At 45.3% G+C, this 16,086-nt stretch overlaps 1 protein-coding gene and 1 non-coding gene across 3 annotated transcripts in view; one reads left to right on the top strand and one right to left on the bottom strand.

The window, feature by feature from the left end:
* Positions 1-418: 418 nt before the first annotated feature.
* The window catches only part of OTULIN (OTU deubiquitinase with linear linkage specificity), a 32,874-nt gene continuing 17,206 nt past the window's right edge, over positions 419-16,086 (top strand). Inside the window, exon 1 of one of the 2 annotated variants that reach the window (XM_049768266.1) lies at positions 419-639. In XM_049768266.1, the coding sequence (XP_049624223.1) occupies positions 515-639 (125 nt within the window). In that variant the 5' untranslated portion in view covers positions 419-514. The remainder of the gene's footprint in view (positions 640-16,086) is intronic. The other variant, XM_049768269.1, reaches the window with a different exon arrangement.
* LOC126002491 (small nucleolar RNA SNORA22) lies at positions 9,817-9,946 on the bottom strand. Its single transcript, XR_007493186.1, has one exon. It is a non-coding gene; the product is annotated as a small nucleolar RNA SNORA22 (small nucleolar RNA).

Below are 16,086 nucleotides of genomic sequence, written 5' to 3'. Positions count from 1 at the left end.
GACGTCACGCTGGGGCGCGGTGACGTCACGCTGGGTTGCGGGTGACGTCACTGTCACCTGTAATATCTCCATCCGGCAGCCGAAGAAACCCCGCTGAAAGAGGGCGACGTCCAAAAGCGCGAGGTGACAACCGAAGCCGTTCTCGGCCTCCCTTCCGCCGCCTCACTCACACGAGGGGAGGGAGCATCAAGCCGCTCCTCCCGCGTCTCTTCCGCCGACCACGGGGCGCGAGAGGAACTCTGGGAATGGGAGGGCTGCGCCTGCGCGGTAAGTGCCGCCGCGCCACCCGCCACCCCCGTCTTCGGTCGCGCAGGCGCAGATACTAGCAACCGCGGCTGGCCACGCCCCTAGGCCGGGGTCAAAGGTCGAGGGGCGGGCGTCCGTGACGCGCGCGGAAGTGCCCGCGCATCTGGGAAGCCGCTGGCTGGCGGACGGCGGTGACGGCCACGGCCGGGCTCCCCATCCGGAGGGGTCAGGGCCCGGGGTCGGTCCGGGGTCCTGAGCCCGGCGGCCCATGAGTCAAGACGATATGCCGCAGCCCGGGGCGTGGCGGGGCGCCGACAGCTCCGAGAAGCTGGCGTGGGAGGCCGAGGCCGCGTCTCTGGGCCCGGAGGGAGCCGTGCGGGGCCCGTCGGAGCAGTGAGTGCTGCTGGCGGGGCCCCTAAAATCGGGTTTACTTGGGGGGTGTCGGGCCACACCCGGGGTGCTCCGGGAGGATGGCATGGATGCCCAAGGGACGCCAGAGATCGAACCCGGGTCCTTAGATCCAACCACCACCCCTCTCTTTGCAGTGTCATTGCCGCCTCCCCGTGCAGAAACCCAAAATTTCCCAAAGTCCGCGTGGGTTTGGGGGGCACATTTTGGGAAGAAATGGGGCTGGAGGAGGGGGCGGCTCACTAGATGCATCCATCCCTGGGCCCTGGTGGCCTCTGTCCTGATGCCTACCTGGGTCTGCACCCCTGTCTCTTCTGCTTCTTTCCCAGCACCGAGGGTGAGCATGCTTTATAGTGACAGGACACATGGATTATATTTATTCGGGAACAGTAGTTTTGTTTCTTTTTTTTCCCTTCTTTTACTGTTCTCTCACAATCCCTTGCTCTAAGTTAAGTTTTTTTTTTTTTAATTTTACTTATTTATTTTTGTTTCTGGGCCACACCAGGGGTTTGCTCAGGGGTAACTCCTTACTCTGCGTTCAGAAATCGTTCCTGGCAGGCCCCCAGGACCCAATGCCGGGGATCGAACCCGGACTGTCCCTGGTGGGCCCTGTGCAATACAAACACCCTGAAAATGGCACCTAGTGTGGCACCTGAGTCCACTAAAACTCCACTCTTTTAAGACTGACTTCTGCCCAACTCTGAGGTGTTGTGGAAAGGGGTTGCGGGGGAGGTTTGTCTGATGACAGGGATCCTATGTTAGGATCCAGAGTGGGGCTGTCTCGAGAAGCAAACCCCTGTGTTTGGCTGGCTCAGGTTTCCCCAGATACCAGCTCTGCAATCGTTCTGGCCCCCTACGTCAAGATTTTGAGTACTGGGTAAGGAGGGAAAAAATAGCTTAAGGTGATTTGTGAAGGCCATAGTTCAAGTTTCTAGACTTAATTATGGGCAGTGGGCTGTTTCTCTCTCCTGTCCTGTTTTACAGGGAGAGAGAAAATTGCAAGGTAACATCACTGATTGCTTAGCACTACAGTAGTTGCATGACTGTATATGTAGCCTAATTGGGTGTGGATTTAAATTAGGGATGCAATGCCTGTGTTAAGAATAAAATAGTGGGGCCGGCGAGGTGGCGCTAAAGGTAAGGTGTCTGCCTTGCAAGCGCTAGCCAAGGATCAGGACCGCGGTTCGATCCCCCGGCGTCCCATATGGTCCCCCCAAGCCAGGGGCAATTTCTGAGCGTTTAGCCAGGAGTAACCCCTGAGCATCAAATGGTGTGGCCCGAAAAACCAAAAAAAAAAAAAAAAAAGAATAAAATAGTTCTCCTACAGTATTGTTCTGTTGTTGGGCTAAGATGCTACTTTCAGAGAGTTGAGATGGTTCGACCCAGGGTTCAGCACAAACCTTTGCACCTGAAATATAAGATATCACAAACATCCAGTGGCAGTAATTTTAGCTCACACCTTACTTTTTTTTTTTTTTTTTGTTTTTGGGTCACAACCAGCAGCGCTCAGGGGTTACTCCTGGCTCTACGCTCAGAAATCGCTTCTGGCAGGCTCGGGGGACCATATGGGATGCCAGGATTCGAACCACCCTTCTGTATGCAAGTTAAATGCCCTACCTTCATTCTATCTCTCCGGCCCATCACACCTAACTTAATGTAATTTTTGTGGACATTCTCCCTGTGGGCCATGACTGCAAGGGTGATGATCCTAGGGTGACGGAGCTCACAACCTTTCCTCGGGAGAGGAGGAATTGTTGGGTTTGAGCCTACCCTGCAGCCTCCTGGGAAGCTCATCTGCCCTCCCTCCTTCTCCTTCTCTCCCTTCCACCCTCCTGTCCATCCTTTCTTCCTCCCTCCCTCTTTTTCCTGTAGCTTACAGGCCAGGTCAAGCCCTAAGGACCCTCCCCAGATGAACTTGGGTCCCATTTCACCCTGGAGCTTGGCCTGTGGTTCTTGAGGACCAAGGTGGTGATGTCCAAACAAGCTTAGGGAATTGAGAAGTGAGAGTAGCCGTGACCTTTGCAGACCACCTGGTGCGTGTGCGTATGTGTGTGTAATTTTTTGAGGTTTTGATGGAAGCTGTGGGTTTTCACAAGGGTAGTGAGTAACAAATTATAGAAGTTGACATTAATGTTCTAGGGGGACCCTGGAGATACCAGGAGTGGGAGTCCTTGGTTTGCTCCTCAGCACTTCGTGGACCTCCACCAACACCCCTGAAAATGGCACCTGGTGTGGCCCCCAAGCCACAAAAGCTTTACTCTTTTGAGACTGACTTCCTTCCCACCTCTGAGGTGTTGTGGAAAGGGGTTGGGAGAGAAGGTTTGTCTGATGACAGGCAGTCTGTGTTAGGATCCAGAGTGGGACTGTCTTGAGAAGCAAATCCCTCTGTGGAGACTGGCTCAAGTTTCCCCAGAAACTTGGAGCCGTCTCTGGGAGGCCAGGCGCTGGTTCTAGAAAGGCCACTTGTAGGAGGGTGCTGTGTTTCTGGCCGGGGTGCTGGTACTTTCCTGCCCTTGATGTGTTGTGTGTTTGTCTCTGACACCCCACAAAATGGAGGAAGTTAAGTGGTTGAGTGGGCTTTGCTGGGACTGTGGAGGGGGCATTGGGGTCACAATGCTTGACACTCTCTCGCCAACATCACGTCAACAATTGAGGCCTAGTTAAGTCTGAATCATGGTGTTAGAATAGTTCCTAAAGCTGAACCAAGCCATTTTCAGTTTAACTCTTGTAGTCATTGAGCGGAATTTGCAGAAAAGTTCGTAATACAAAGATTAGTTAGAACATACACTTGTATGAGGTGCACTTTTTAAAATAGTTTTCAGGGGCCGGAGAGATAGCATGGAAGTAAGGCGTTTGCCTTGCATGCAGAAGATCGGTGGTTTGAATCCCGGCATCCCATATGGTCCCCGGAGCCTGCCAGGAGCGATTTCTGAGCTTAGAGCCAGGAGTAACCCTTGAGCGTGTGACCCAAAAACCAAAAAAAAAAAGTTTTCAAAGATTTAATTGTGATGAAAGTCATTAAAAAAGCAAGAGGGAAAGTTAGTATATAACTTATTCAAGGCTCTATAATGCTGTAATACAAGATTTTATTTTTAGTTTTAGTTTAAGAGAACATGGGATAGGTAGGAGGGGGAGAGATAGAACAGGGATAAGGCACTAGTTTTGCTTGCAGCAGACCCCTGTCGGATCTCAGCACCCCGTGGTAGGTAGGAGGAGGAGAGTACAGGGATAAGGCACTAACCTTGCATGTGGATCCCAGCATCTGTGTCCATTCCCAAGCATCACCAGGAGCGATCCCTGAGTGCAGAGGTAGGAGTAAGCCTTGTGCACAGCTGGATGTGACAAAAGAGAGAGGAAAGGAAAATGTGAACTCTACATCTTGAAAAATATTCTGTTGCTATATATACCAAGAGTTTTATGAGTAGGAATGATGATCATCTGGATGAAACTTTAACTTCAGCATGTAATTGAGAGGTGCACACCTGCTGTGGTCCTTGAGAAATCAGGTCACACAAGAGATCTCATTCTCCATAATGATTTTCATTTTCTGGAAGAACACTGTTGTGAGGATCTTGGATTCTGTAGGTGTTGGTGACCTTGTGGAAACTGGGTAGTCCCCACCCCCAGCCCGCCCTGACACTTCCACATAAACTATTTCATGTTTTTTTGGCTACATCCGGTGGCGCTCAGGCGTTACTACTGGCTCTGCGCTCAGGAATTGCTCCCTGCAGGCTCGAAGGACCTTATGGGATGCCGGGAAACAAACCCGGGTCAGTCCTAGATCAGCAGCATGCTAGGCAAATGCCCTACTGGCTGTGCTTTTTCTCAAGCCCTGGTTCATGTTTTTATCTTAACTTGTACCATCCTATTTCCTGTCTTTGTTTCCTTATCATTCCAATATCAGACTTTGAAAACAAACCACTAGCTATTTCAGATCCCTGACTTAATTTAAAAAAAAGTGGGGTTGGGTGGGGAGGGGGTTTGGGATCACACCATCAATGCTTGGGACCCATTCCTGGCTATTGGAAGGCTTCTGATGTTTTTGGGGGATGTTTGATGTTAGGGGTTACACCCAAGGGCCACATGCAAGGCAAGTGCTTTAACTCCAGTTTTCACTCTAGTCCTTGGACTTTCAACTTTAGATAAGATTTGCTATTTCCAGCTTTAATTTTCTTTTTGTTTATTTTTGGACCACACCTGGCTGTGCTCCAGGGCTATCCCCAGCTCTGAACTTAGGGGTCACTCTTAGCTGTCTCGGGACTGTATTGGGTGCCAGGACTAAATTTGGGTTGGCTATGTGCAGATTTAGCATTCTACCTGATGTGCTAGTGTTCTGGCCCCTCAGCTTTAATATTTTGATATAATATTTGATACAATTTTATAAAAATATTTTGATATTTAAAAAGGCAAAATCTTTCTGAGTGAATTATTTTCTCTCTTCCTTCCCTTTTCAACCTTTCCTCCTCCTCCTCTCTTCCTTTCCCTTTCCTCTGAATTACAGAGTTACAATGTTATTCGTGATTGAGTTTCAGGAATTCAAAGTTCCTACTCCAGTCCATTTACCAGTGCCTACTTCCCTCCACCAATGTCCCCAGTTGTCATAGTTACTTCCTTCACCTCCTTTCAGTTGATTGACCATATATTTGATCAGTGTTTTCCAAAGTAGGTAATACCGCCCCATATCTTTAGTTGTCTTTTTGGGACCCTTTCTAGAGGGTCAGTTAGGTTTTTTTTTTTTTTATTATTAATAGAATGTTTATTTTGATCATAGTGGCTTACATATTGTTGACAATAATATTTTAGGTACATGTTTGCAGGGTCCAGAAGCCCCCCAGGGGGGCCCGGCCAGCAGGAATTAGCTGGGGAAGCTTCTCAGACGACTGCACTCCTATTTTGCTGAGTGAAGGCACAACCACACCTGTAAGAAATCTGAGAGAGGTTAATAATAAAGACCCAAGGCAGCGTCTCACTGTTCAAGGGCACCTTTATAGGGCTACAGCTCCTTCTTATATAATGAAGGAGAAGGGGGCAGTACAAAGGTGATGTCAGTCATACTTTTGGCGCGAAGGCCCATACAAGGCAAGAATATATTTCAGGTTTCAAGGAACAAAGAAAGTTAGGCATTCTCTAAATAAGGAAGTGGGCAGCGGGCTAGGGGGGCTGGATGACCTTCAAGCTATGATGAACGTGCTGTTTCCATGGAAATTTCTAGTGTCCTTCTAGCTGCATTCCTAATTGCTTGACCATCAGGAGCTGGTGCAAGATGTGCTTGCCTCAGTGATCTTGAACAGACAATGTAGCATACATTTATTGATAATAGCCTAGTTCACTCCGAAATGTGGTCTTAAGGAGTGAGGCCTAGTTTCTGATAACGGTACCGGACAGTGTTGCTCTCCTCCGGGCTAGAGTTAATTATATCTACAGTTGCACATTCCTTTCTCTATAGCTCAAAAACTTACAGCAAGACTGCAAAATAGCTTTTAGGTGAAAAGCTGGAATATGGCAGAAAGAACAGCAAAATGGCCTCAAACAAGTCAGTCCCCAACATCTCCCCCTTTCTCTTCTAATAAAAGAAGGAAAGTCGTGAGCGGGTGGTAGAACCGTGTCTTAGGCTACAAGGTTTGACCAGGTCGGACACGGCCAAAGCCGCATTTAACAGGTGGCCACAGACGCCATGGTTGCGCGCAGAGATCCGAATTATGCGTTGTAGCCTTTTAGGGCCGTGCCCTAACTGGGACCTTGCTAATCCCGTCGTAGGTGTCTCCACAGCCGAGAGCACAAGTGCCGGAGCGAGCTCCGTCTGTTAGCTATGCGCTCTATCTCCTGGAAACTTAGTGGCTGGAAAAGCGGCTTGGTGACTAAAGCCAAGTTTTCACAGGAGTCACGCGGGGTTAGACGCTGGTAGTTAACCTGAATAGAGGTTTTTGCCTTTTCATCTACCTGGTTCTTAATAAAGGCAGTGATTTTGCGGAAAATCCATGGGCCAAGAGAAAAGAGCAGCATAAGGCTAATAAGAGGGCCCACAACGGTGGACAAGATTGTGTGGAGCCAAGGGGAAGAGAAAAACCAATCCTGGTACCAACCTTGTTCTTCATCGAAATGTTTTTCAAAATCTTTTATACCATCACCAATATGTTGAACGCTATCTCTAACTAAACCAGTTTTGTCTTTAAAAATACAACATTGTTCCTTAAGGGCTACACAGACTCCCCCCTCTTTCATAAGGGCAAAATCTAAAGCACGACAATTTTGGAGAACAACATCAGCAAGGGAACTAACAGTATCTGTGAGAAATTTCAGACTAGTTTTGATTTCATTAATGTCTTGTTCCACTGCTTGAGTAAGAGTGCGGAAATTGGATTGAGAGGATACAAGAGAGTAGATACCAGTGCCAGCGCCAGTAGCGCCAACAGCAAGGAGCACTGCAAGTGTAACGGAGGTGAAGGGCTCACGGCGTTGTCGAGAAAGGGATTGAGAAGAATAGGAATAGGGTGAGGTGGCAGGAGAGGGAAAGATATGTTCTGAGTGAATGGTGATTTTTGGAATGAGAATAACGAGAATACAGTAATCATGTGAAAGGAGAAAAGAGGAACAAATGATGAAAGGAGTAAGGCCAGAAGCACAGGCAAAATAAGTACCGTTGGGGGCTAACAGATAGGGTTGTGAGGAGGAAGAATTGTAGATGTCAATAGTTTCGTTGCACACGTCAAGTAATTGGCTAGGAAGCAGGGAGTCGTTAGGCTTAATGCAGAGGCCAGAGCCTACGACTTGACCGACTGTAATGCCATGTTGAGGTTGTGTGTTCCAACGGAGGTCAGAGGGGTTGGAGGTAGAGGAAAGTTTGCCAAACACTGCAACACCTTCATAGAAAGGAGGTTGAGGAGAAAAACAAAGCCAACATCTTTCATAGGCAGGATCTGTAAGGGCAAGAGCAGAAGCATTTATGAGATTGAGAATAACCTGAGAGGACGGAGAAGGACCTGAAGGCATAGTGAGTTGTCTGAGAGAAGAAGATGCAGATGGAAGAGGAGGAGGAGGAGAAGGCATGTGTGATGGACCTGAATGAGGATGAAAAAAAGTGTTAGGACCAACGGCGAGGGGGTGAGAATTCGGCAACTGTTTAAGTAAACGGAGGGAAAAAAGAAGTCCAGGGTCGGTACGCCTAACGTAAAGTCTGAGTCCCCATTGTACGGGTTGAGTCCAGTGATGCTGACGTCCAGCAGCAGTAAATTCGATGATGAGGGGGTTACACCAACCACGGGTAGCAGAGGATGCATCACAGTTCAGAAAAGGAGGAGTTGGGGGGCGTGAAACGGTGATGAAGTCCCAGGAGGAAGAGGGTTTCCAATAAGCAGTTCCGGTGGTTTCACAGCCCCAGGAGGCGCAAAAGTGTTGGTTATGAGCGCCACACTTATAGTCGCTGGAACGGGGCCGGTGGTGACCAGGGCAGACGTAGAAGGTGGTGAAGGGGTGGCGTAGTACATCACGGCGAATAACAGAGTTGCAGCCACCGCTAGCAGGGGAGTAATAGTCATCGGGGTCAACAGCACGAGGTTGAGGCAGGCGGAAATTGGAGGTGCCCCAGTATAGGCTTGCACCCATGGCTAGGGCACAAAGGTCGACTTGCAAGACCGGCCAAGGGATGGAGGTAGAGAGGATGGAGGTTGTTGGTGGCATCGGTGGGCATCCAAGGCAGCTAGGCAGAGTGTCTAATTCAGCATTGTCAAAGGTGGAGTCAGTTAGAAACAGGTTTGCAGGAATGGCGTCTAGCAGGAGGTTTATAAGAAAACAGCTTGGCAGGAGGCAAAATGGTTACTTCATATAAAAATTAAGAATTTACTTAGTTTTTTGGCTTGGGTATACAGGCAGAAAACATTAGCAATTTACATTACACTAGTTATTTTTGAATACCACGGGAATGTTATTTGACCTCTGTTAGACTTTGGCATAAAAGAAAATTTATAATTAACAATTGCTAATTAAAAAAATTTTTTTAAACTGAATATAAAGGATTTTTCTTAAACTTCTAGTTATTATGTTAAAGCTGGATGCTATTTTTTAGCCATAAATACATATTCTATAGGCTTGAACTTACACATAGCAGGAAAGCCAGGTGACTGCAAAGTCCAGAAATTCTCCAGGGAAAAGTTATCCCCGATGGCCATTGAGAAATCTGGGGTTTGCCATTCTCCACACCCTCCGCCATGTTCTTAGAAGGACAAAGCTAGCTTAATACATAATTTTTAACACATGATTTTTAGTTGTAAGATGCCAGTCTGTGAACTGACCAGACTGAACCAGGTTGAAAAAATTAATTAAAATTTAAAAAATGGATAAGGCTTTAAAAATTGTATTATTATAAAATGTAGAGATAACAAATAAACAGACAAAACAAAACAACACTAAACACAACATTTTACACTTGTGGCCACTTTCATTCATCACAACAGACACATAAACAGACAAAAGGATTGATTTAAGACTTATTTATAAAAAATTGACAAGCGCTTTTAAATATTTAGCTAGCATGTTTGTGAGAAGAAGAGAAAAAAAAATTTTGTAGAAAAACTTTTTTAGTTTTGAGAAGTACTTAATGTAGATGGAGTGGAACTTTGCTGAAAATAAATTTTAAGGTTTAGATTTAACACAAAACATTTTTAAAACAACTTTAATTTGAAGTTTAAAACATTAAGTAAAATGGTTAATGAGCACTGTAGAAGGAGTCTCTACTTGGAAGTATGAAATGATTTGCTGTAAATGAATAGGTTTTCTTTAAATTGGTTTTGCAGTAGAACAGTAAGACAGCTGCAATAAAGTGTTAAAATTTTTATGATTAAACACAATAGCATGAACTATGATTATTAAAGGTATAAAAACTGATTTTTTAAAAAACAAACAACTGTTTTTACTATGAAGACTTTAAGTGAATAATTTGTAAAAAATATTATATACCAAATTAACTAAATGCTTAGATTATTATAAAATATAGTTAAAGACATCTGATGCATTTACACACCTAGAACTTAAGACTAAAATTATGTTTAATACTAGTTAATTTGCTTATAAAGTTTAGTTACTTTTATATATTACTTATAAAATTATATATAATATATTTTTCATTTATATTATTTTTTCACTGCGACACAAATATACAGATTTATATAATGTGCTGATATTTTGAATGCACTTAAAATAATAGTTCTTTCAATGCAGAAATAAAGAACAACCATTGCTGTAGCACAAAGTTAAAACTAAGGGTACTATAAAGCACACCTAGGTGTTCACTGTGCATTAAATTAACTATATTGTTTAAAAAGGCTAACCACATTATTTTTTACATAATTTTGTAAATACTTTAAAAATTAAAATAAAACTTTTAATAGAAATATAAGACTTAAATTTAACACTTTTGTGTTCGGTTGGATTTTAAAACACAAAGAAGTTTTTCTTTTACCAACATTTTGTTATCTGTAAAGTGACAGAATCATGACCTTGCTTTAAAATTTTCTGAGAGGCATGAAAAAAAAATTTATTGCCTTTATCTTCCTGTTGCTTTTTAATGTTTTAATAATTACTTTACACTACTTAATGCACTAAACGTAATAACACATATTTGACGAAGTGTAGGGCTGACAAGGTGAAGCAGAGTTTTTTACTGATAACTCGGGGAGGGGCCAGCACAGTTAACAGCAGGAAGGCTAGAGGCAAATTATTTACAGTTAGCAGGGTGTAATGATATAGAGAAAAAAAAAAGCAATCTTTTAAGATTAATTACTAATTTATTGGAATTAGAGGGAGTGGCAACCGAAGAGGGGAGTCTGGGTTGCAAAAGCACCATGAGAATCATGGTTTTATTAATTGATTTGAGAATATGCAAGAGATGCTACTTTTCAGATTTTTTTTGAATAACAAAGATTGGGTATTTTAAGGTGAATTGGAAGGCTTAAAGTGGGAGTGGCAGGGTTTGAGCTGGCTGTTTCCCAAGGCTGGCAGGAAAGAGGCTGAAGGAGGCTGAGGGCTGGTTTGAGCAAAGTAAAGGGTACATTAGGCTCAGAAGTTTTAACAGCAAAGTGTAGATATCGCAAGGTTTTATGGCTTAGCAGATGATACTTTGTAATTATCCTGCTCACTGTGCCCTTAGAATTTTTTGTAGGCACTGCAGCAGTTTCTGTTTTATGGCACTTAGCCTCACTTTCATTAGTTTGTCTCTTTGAGTTCTCAAGAGGGGGGGCTTGGCCGTGGAATTCAGTGGGCAGAGGACAGACAACTATAGATTTAGGAGGGCGGGGGAAAGCTTGAAAGGCAGAAACCTGTGAATTAAGAGAAGCAGCCTGTTTTTGAAGGCTTAAGATTTGTTTAAGATTTTCAATTTGGCCAAGTAGTTTCATATCTATAGCTTTAAGAGGGGGAGCGGTGAGAGGAGGGAATCTGCCATGGTTAGGGACTGAGCGTTCTCCGCGGTGGAGGCTGCTGAGCAGGCGGGGGAAGACTTTCTCCATTAGGGAGAAAGACAGGAAAGGTAGCGCTGGTTTTTGAGCCAAGAGCATTATCAAGTTTGTTAGAGAGGTGAGAGACTATGGATGTAATTGTGGTGAGTTGGGAACTCAAGTCAGAAAAAGGGGGGGGGGAGGGAGAAAGCAGTAACAGTTTGTTGCCGGTGTGGGGGAGCTGCTGGAATGCCAGCTCTGGGGAGCGACTTCCAGGCATAGAAGGCAGCAAGAGCCATGTTGGCAAGCTGGGACCTGGAAAGTGTGTGCTGTACCTTTAAGGTATGAAAAGAGGCGAGGCCAGCTATACGAGCTTAGAGATCAGAATTCCTGCCTGTCTGCAAGGGCTTTGCAGCGGAAAAAAAAGTTAACTTCCCAAGAGACAAAGAGTTCAGCTTTTAGATTCTAAGCAGGAGAGCGTGTAAGGGGCTTGGGGGCCATAGGAGGTTACGGCTTGAAATGGCTCTTTGAGGCTTTTCCAATTAAAGGCTTTGTATTGTTGCAATTGCTGGCTAAGGAGGGGAGGGTGGTGAGGGGAGTAAAGGTTTTGGTGGAACAGGGACGGAGCTGAGGCTAGGGAAGTGAAGGGCTGTTTAGGATTTTGCACAGAGGGTGCAGCGGCCTCTTCTGTAGGGGTCTGGGTGCATAGAGCAGAAGTATGGACAGAAGTAAGGGAGGGATATAAATGAGAAGCATTAGAGAGATCTTTAAGAGCATTAGTTACTTTGGAGACAAAGGTAGAAGAATCAGTGGTGGAGGGAGGACAAGGGGAAGTATTCTCAGAGGGAGAAGGGAGATGAGAGACAGAATTAGAACGAGAGGGAGTCCTGGAACACTCACGGGAGACTTGTTGTACATGAGATTCAACGGCATGGATGATGTCTTTGGCGGTTCCGGCATTTTTAGTTACAATGATATCTCTTAACAGGCTCCAATATTGGAACATAATTTTTTCCTTCTGTGAATCATCATTATTTACAAAATAATCACTCATTTCATGTCCTACTTTGTCCCAAGTGGACGCAACAATTTCTGGACAGGTAATAATAAACCAATGACATACATTATGAATAAACATAAGAAAATTACAAATATTCTTTTTGGTAACCTCTACATGTCTGGCTTTCAACTCAGACTGAATATCAATAATGAATTTAAGTTCAGTACTCAATGAAAACACCCATGGAAGTGAAGCCAACGGGCGAAGCCCCAAGAGCCAATCAGGGGCGGTGATCAGAACGACTGAAAAAACTGCAGTTTAAATATTTGATTAAGGCTAACTCGTTTCAACGCCTACCCGGATGGGGTATATCCTGCGATTTACGAAACAGCTCCAGACTCGCCGACCCGTAGTCGTTCGGGGTGTGGCGGTGGTCTTCGAGCCCAGCGTTGGGCGCCAAAATGCAGGGTCCAGAAGCCCCCCAGGGGGGCCCGGCCAGCAGGAATTAGCTGGGGAAGCTTCTCAGACGACTGCACTCCTATTTTGCTGAGTGAAGGCACAACCACACCTGTAAGAAATCTGAGAGAGGTTAATAATAAAGACCCAAGGCAGCGTCTCACTGTTCAAGGGCACCTTTATAGGGCTACAGCTCCTTCTTATATAATGAAGGAGAAGGGGGCAGTACAAAGGTGATGTCAGTCATACTTTTGGCGCGAAGGCCCATACAAGGCAAGAATATATTTCAGGTTTCAAGGAACAAAGAAAGTTAGGCATTCTCTAAATAAGGAAGTGGGCAGCGGGCTAGGGGGGCTGGATGACCTTCAAGCTATGATGAACGTGCTGTTTCCATGGAAATTTCTAGTGTCCTTCTAGCTGCATTCCTAATTGCTTGACCATCAGGAGCTGGTGCAAGATGTGCTTGCCTCAGTGATCTTGAACAGACAATGTAGCATACATTTATTGATAATAGCCTAGTTCACTCCGAAATGTGGTCTTAAGGAGTGAGGCCTAGTTTCTGATAACGGTACCGGACAGTGTTGCTCTCCTCCGGGCTAGAGTTAATTATATCTACAGTTGCACATTCCTTTCTCTATAGCTCAAAAACTTACAGCAAGACTGCAAAATAGCTTTTAGGTGAAAAGCTGGAATATGGCAGAAAGAACAGCAAAATGGCCTCAAACAAGTCAGTCCCCAACACATGTTAACTTAATATCGGGGATTCCCATCACTGAATTGTTCTCCCTACACCTCTGTTCCCATCCTACCTCCCATATCTTCCTCCCTCACCCAGCAATACTCAGGGGTTAGCCCTGGTTTTGGACCCAGAGATCATGCCTGGTGGACTTGGGGGTCCATATGGGATCCTGGGTATTGAACCTGGGTTGAGTTCAAGGATCTTACTCATCACACTATCGCTCTCTGCTCTTGAGCTTTTTAAAATTTTTCCTGAAAAGGGGTCAGTAGGTCAGGTAAATTTGGAAACCTTGAAATTAAAATGGATATGTATTAACTTATGTATTAAACTATTTAACTTAGCTGTGAAATGCCCTCTTTTCTGACCAACTTGCTTGCGCTTCATGACATGAACTTGAAATGTGTTCCCTTCTCCAGAGAGACAGCTTTTGAATAGTTCCATGAGTGGTAAAGGCCTGGGTGACCTTGGAAAGTTAGCAGATGCTTTTGGTGATGTGTCCTTGTAGTCATGGAATTTGGCAGACACTTGTACGCGGAATCTGAATGAAATTAAGGTCTAGAGAAAGTAATTTAAATTTGCTTTCGACTCTTTGTACATCAGTTCTGACGTTGCTGCTTTTGTGTATCTTGAATCACTGCTTTTTGAATTTCCATCAGCCTCTCTTCGGCCTTCCTGTGCATTTGGTTTTCATGTTGATTTTGTTGTATTTCTTTCCTGTGTATTTTTGTGGGAATTTCTTTTGGTGATAATGATATGTTTTAAACTAAGAGAATCTCCTCTGAGTACTAGTGTTGTCATTACAACTAGAAGTTGTACTAGAAGTTAGAAGAGAAACAGTTGTATGTACAGCAGAGGAATTTGCTTTAGAGTATAGTGTGTGTGTGTGTGTGTGTGTGTGTGTGTAGAAGGCAGTTTGGATCATCCCTGGCAGTACTTAGGAGCTGCTCCTAGAGGAATTTGCTTTAGAGTATTGTGTGTGTGTGTGTGTGTGTGTGTGTGTGTGTGTGTGTGTGTGTGTGTGTGTGTGCAGAAGGCAGTTTGGATCATCCCTGGCAGTACTTAGGAGCTGCTCCTAGCTTTGTACTCGGGGACCCAGTGCTGCTTGGGGTCATGTGCTAGGGATTCGACTTGGGTCAGGTATATGCACAACCTTTGCAGATTTCTCTGGCTCTGGAGTACAGATTTTTAAACTTGGTTGTTTCGGGGCCACATCCAGGGGTGCTCAGGGCTTATTTCTGACTTTCTGCTCAAAAACACTGCTGGCAGGCTTGAGATACCATATGTGATACTGGACTTGGGATCTGGGTGGACACAAGGCCAGTGTCTCACCCGCTGTATGGTCTCTTCAGCCCCTAATACAATGGGTAGGTTCTTGCCTCAGAGGTTAGAACTAAACTGTGGAAGAGGAACTCGCATCATCCAAAAACTGGCCGGCCTTCTCATCTTGAAGATGAGAGAACTGAGGCTAAGATTAAGGAAGTAGCTTGCCCCGAAGCATGCGTCTGATCGGATGCACTTTAAGAAAGGGATTCACTTAAACGGCTTTTTTTATAGGCTCAGAATTTCTGTGTGGTCAAGCTCATAAGGGGGATGAAAGATGAATTTAAGGAAAGCGGAACTAACATGTTTAGTCACTTTGTATTTTTAGGTATTTGATGTATAGTCCCCATGACTCCGGTTTCTGTTTGCTCTTCACTGGCACAGACTCGGTGGCTGACATCACACCTTTCAGTTGAAATTTCACTGGAGTCTGAGTGCATGGAAAGTACCTATTCCCAAATAACGTCCTCACCTCCTAACAGTAAAACCTAAGCACTTGCCCTTGCTCTCCCCTCCCTTTAGAGCAGTGATTCCAGAAAAGGGCAGAGCAAGTAAGCTGGGGAGCCTCTGACCTAGTGAGAAAAGGGACTAAGGACTGGTTACTGGGGAAATTGTTTATGGATACTATGCCCCATTGGCCATGAGATGGGAGCTGATGAGGAAAGCTAGTGTTTCAAATGCTCAGCTGTTTCATGTTGGACTCTTCACAGCTTTTGAGGTGAGTCTTCCTGCCTTTTCTGTAGGTGGTTGAATTTAGGGACGAGAGGTATAGTTCTTTATCTGCTCTGGCACTGGGGATTGGGCCACACCTGACATTGCCCCAGGGACTGGGAAGTGTCAGGGACCCTCCTGGCTGTATTGAGGGGAGGGGAAGTGAAGGAACTGAAGGAATGGAGGCTGGTCTGGTTGCACTCTTGCCCCAGGTATGATCATCTCTGGTTCATGCGTCCCAAATACAGAAGCAGGGCTAGAATGAGGGCCATGACAGTCTCTTGCACTGGTCCTCATGCACACAGTGGCCTGTACCCTTGGCACACCCACGTGGCCCTCTGTTGGATCTGCTGGGTTAGATTAGGTGTCGAAATGGCCAAGGGACGGACAGATCAGGCTAGGTTGCTGTAGGATAGGAATCCTGGATTCAGGCTCAGGTGGTAGGTTCCATGCAGAGCTTCCCTGCTTGTGTGGGGTCCGAGGGAAGGAGACTTGGGGGTGTCTCGTCACTCCCCCAACTCCTTATAGGATCCTTATCACGGCCTCTTTGGGTGTTTCTTTGTGCGTGGTGGCTCTTGAAAGGGCTGCTCCCTTTCTTTGTGGTGCACAGAGTGTCATGTACCCAGTGGTCCAACCCCATATTTCCCACTAGAGGTGCCTGCCTGCCTCCCCAAGGACCTCAAGGATAAAGACTGCTCCTGATGCCTTTGACTATTTGTTGCTCCTGTTACTAGGTATATTTTATTTTTCAGAGATTCTGCTTTTTTTAAATGGTCTTT

This window comes from Suncus etruscus, chromosome 2 (assembly GCF_024139225.1).
Source record: "Suncus etruscus isolate mSunEtr1 chromosome 2, mSunEtr1.pri.cur, whole genome shotgun sequence".
Taxonomy (NCBI): domain Eukaryota; kingdom Metazoa; phylum Chordata; class Mammalia; order Eulipotyphla; family Soricidae; genus Suncus; species Suncus etruscus.
The sequence above is the reverse complement of the archived record's forward strand: the minus strand, read 5'-3'. Positions and strand labels throughout refer to the sequence as shown.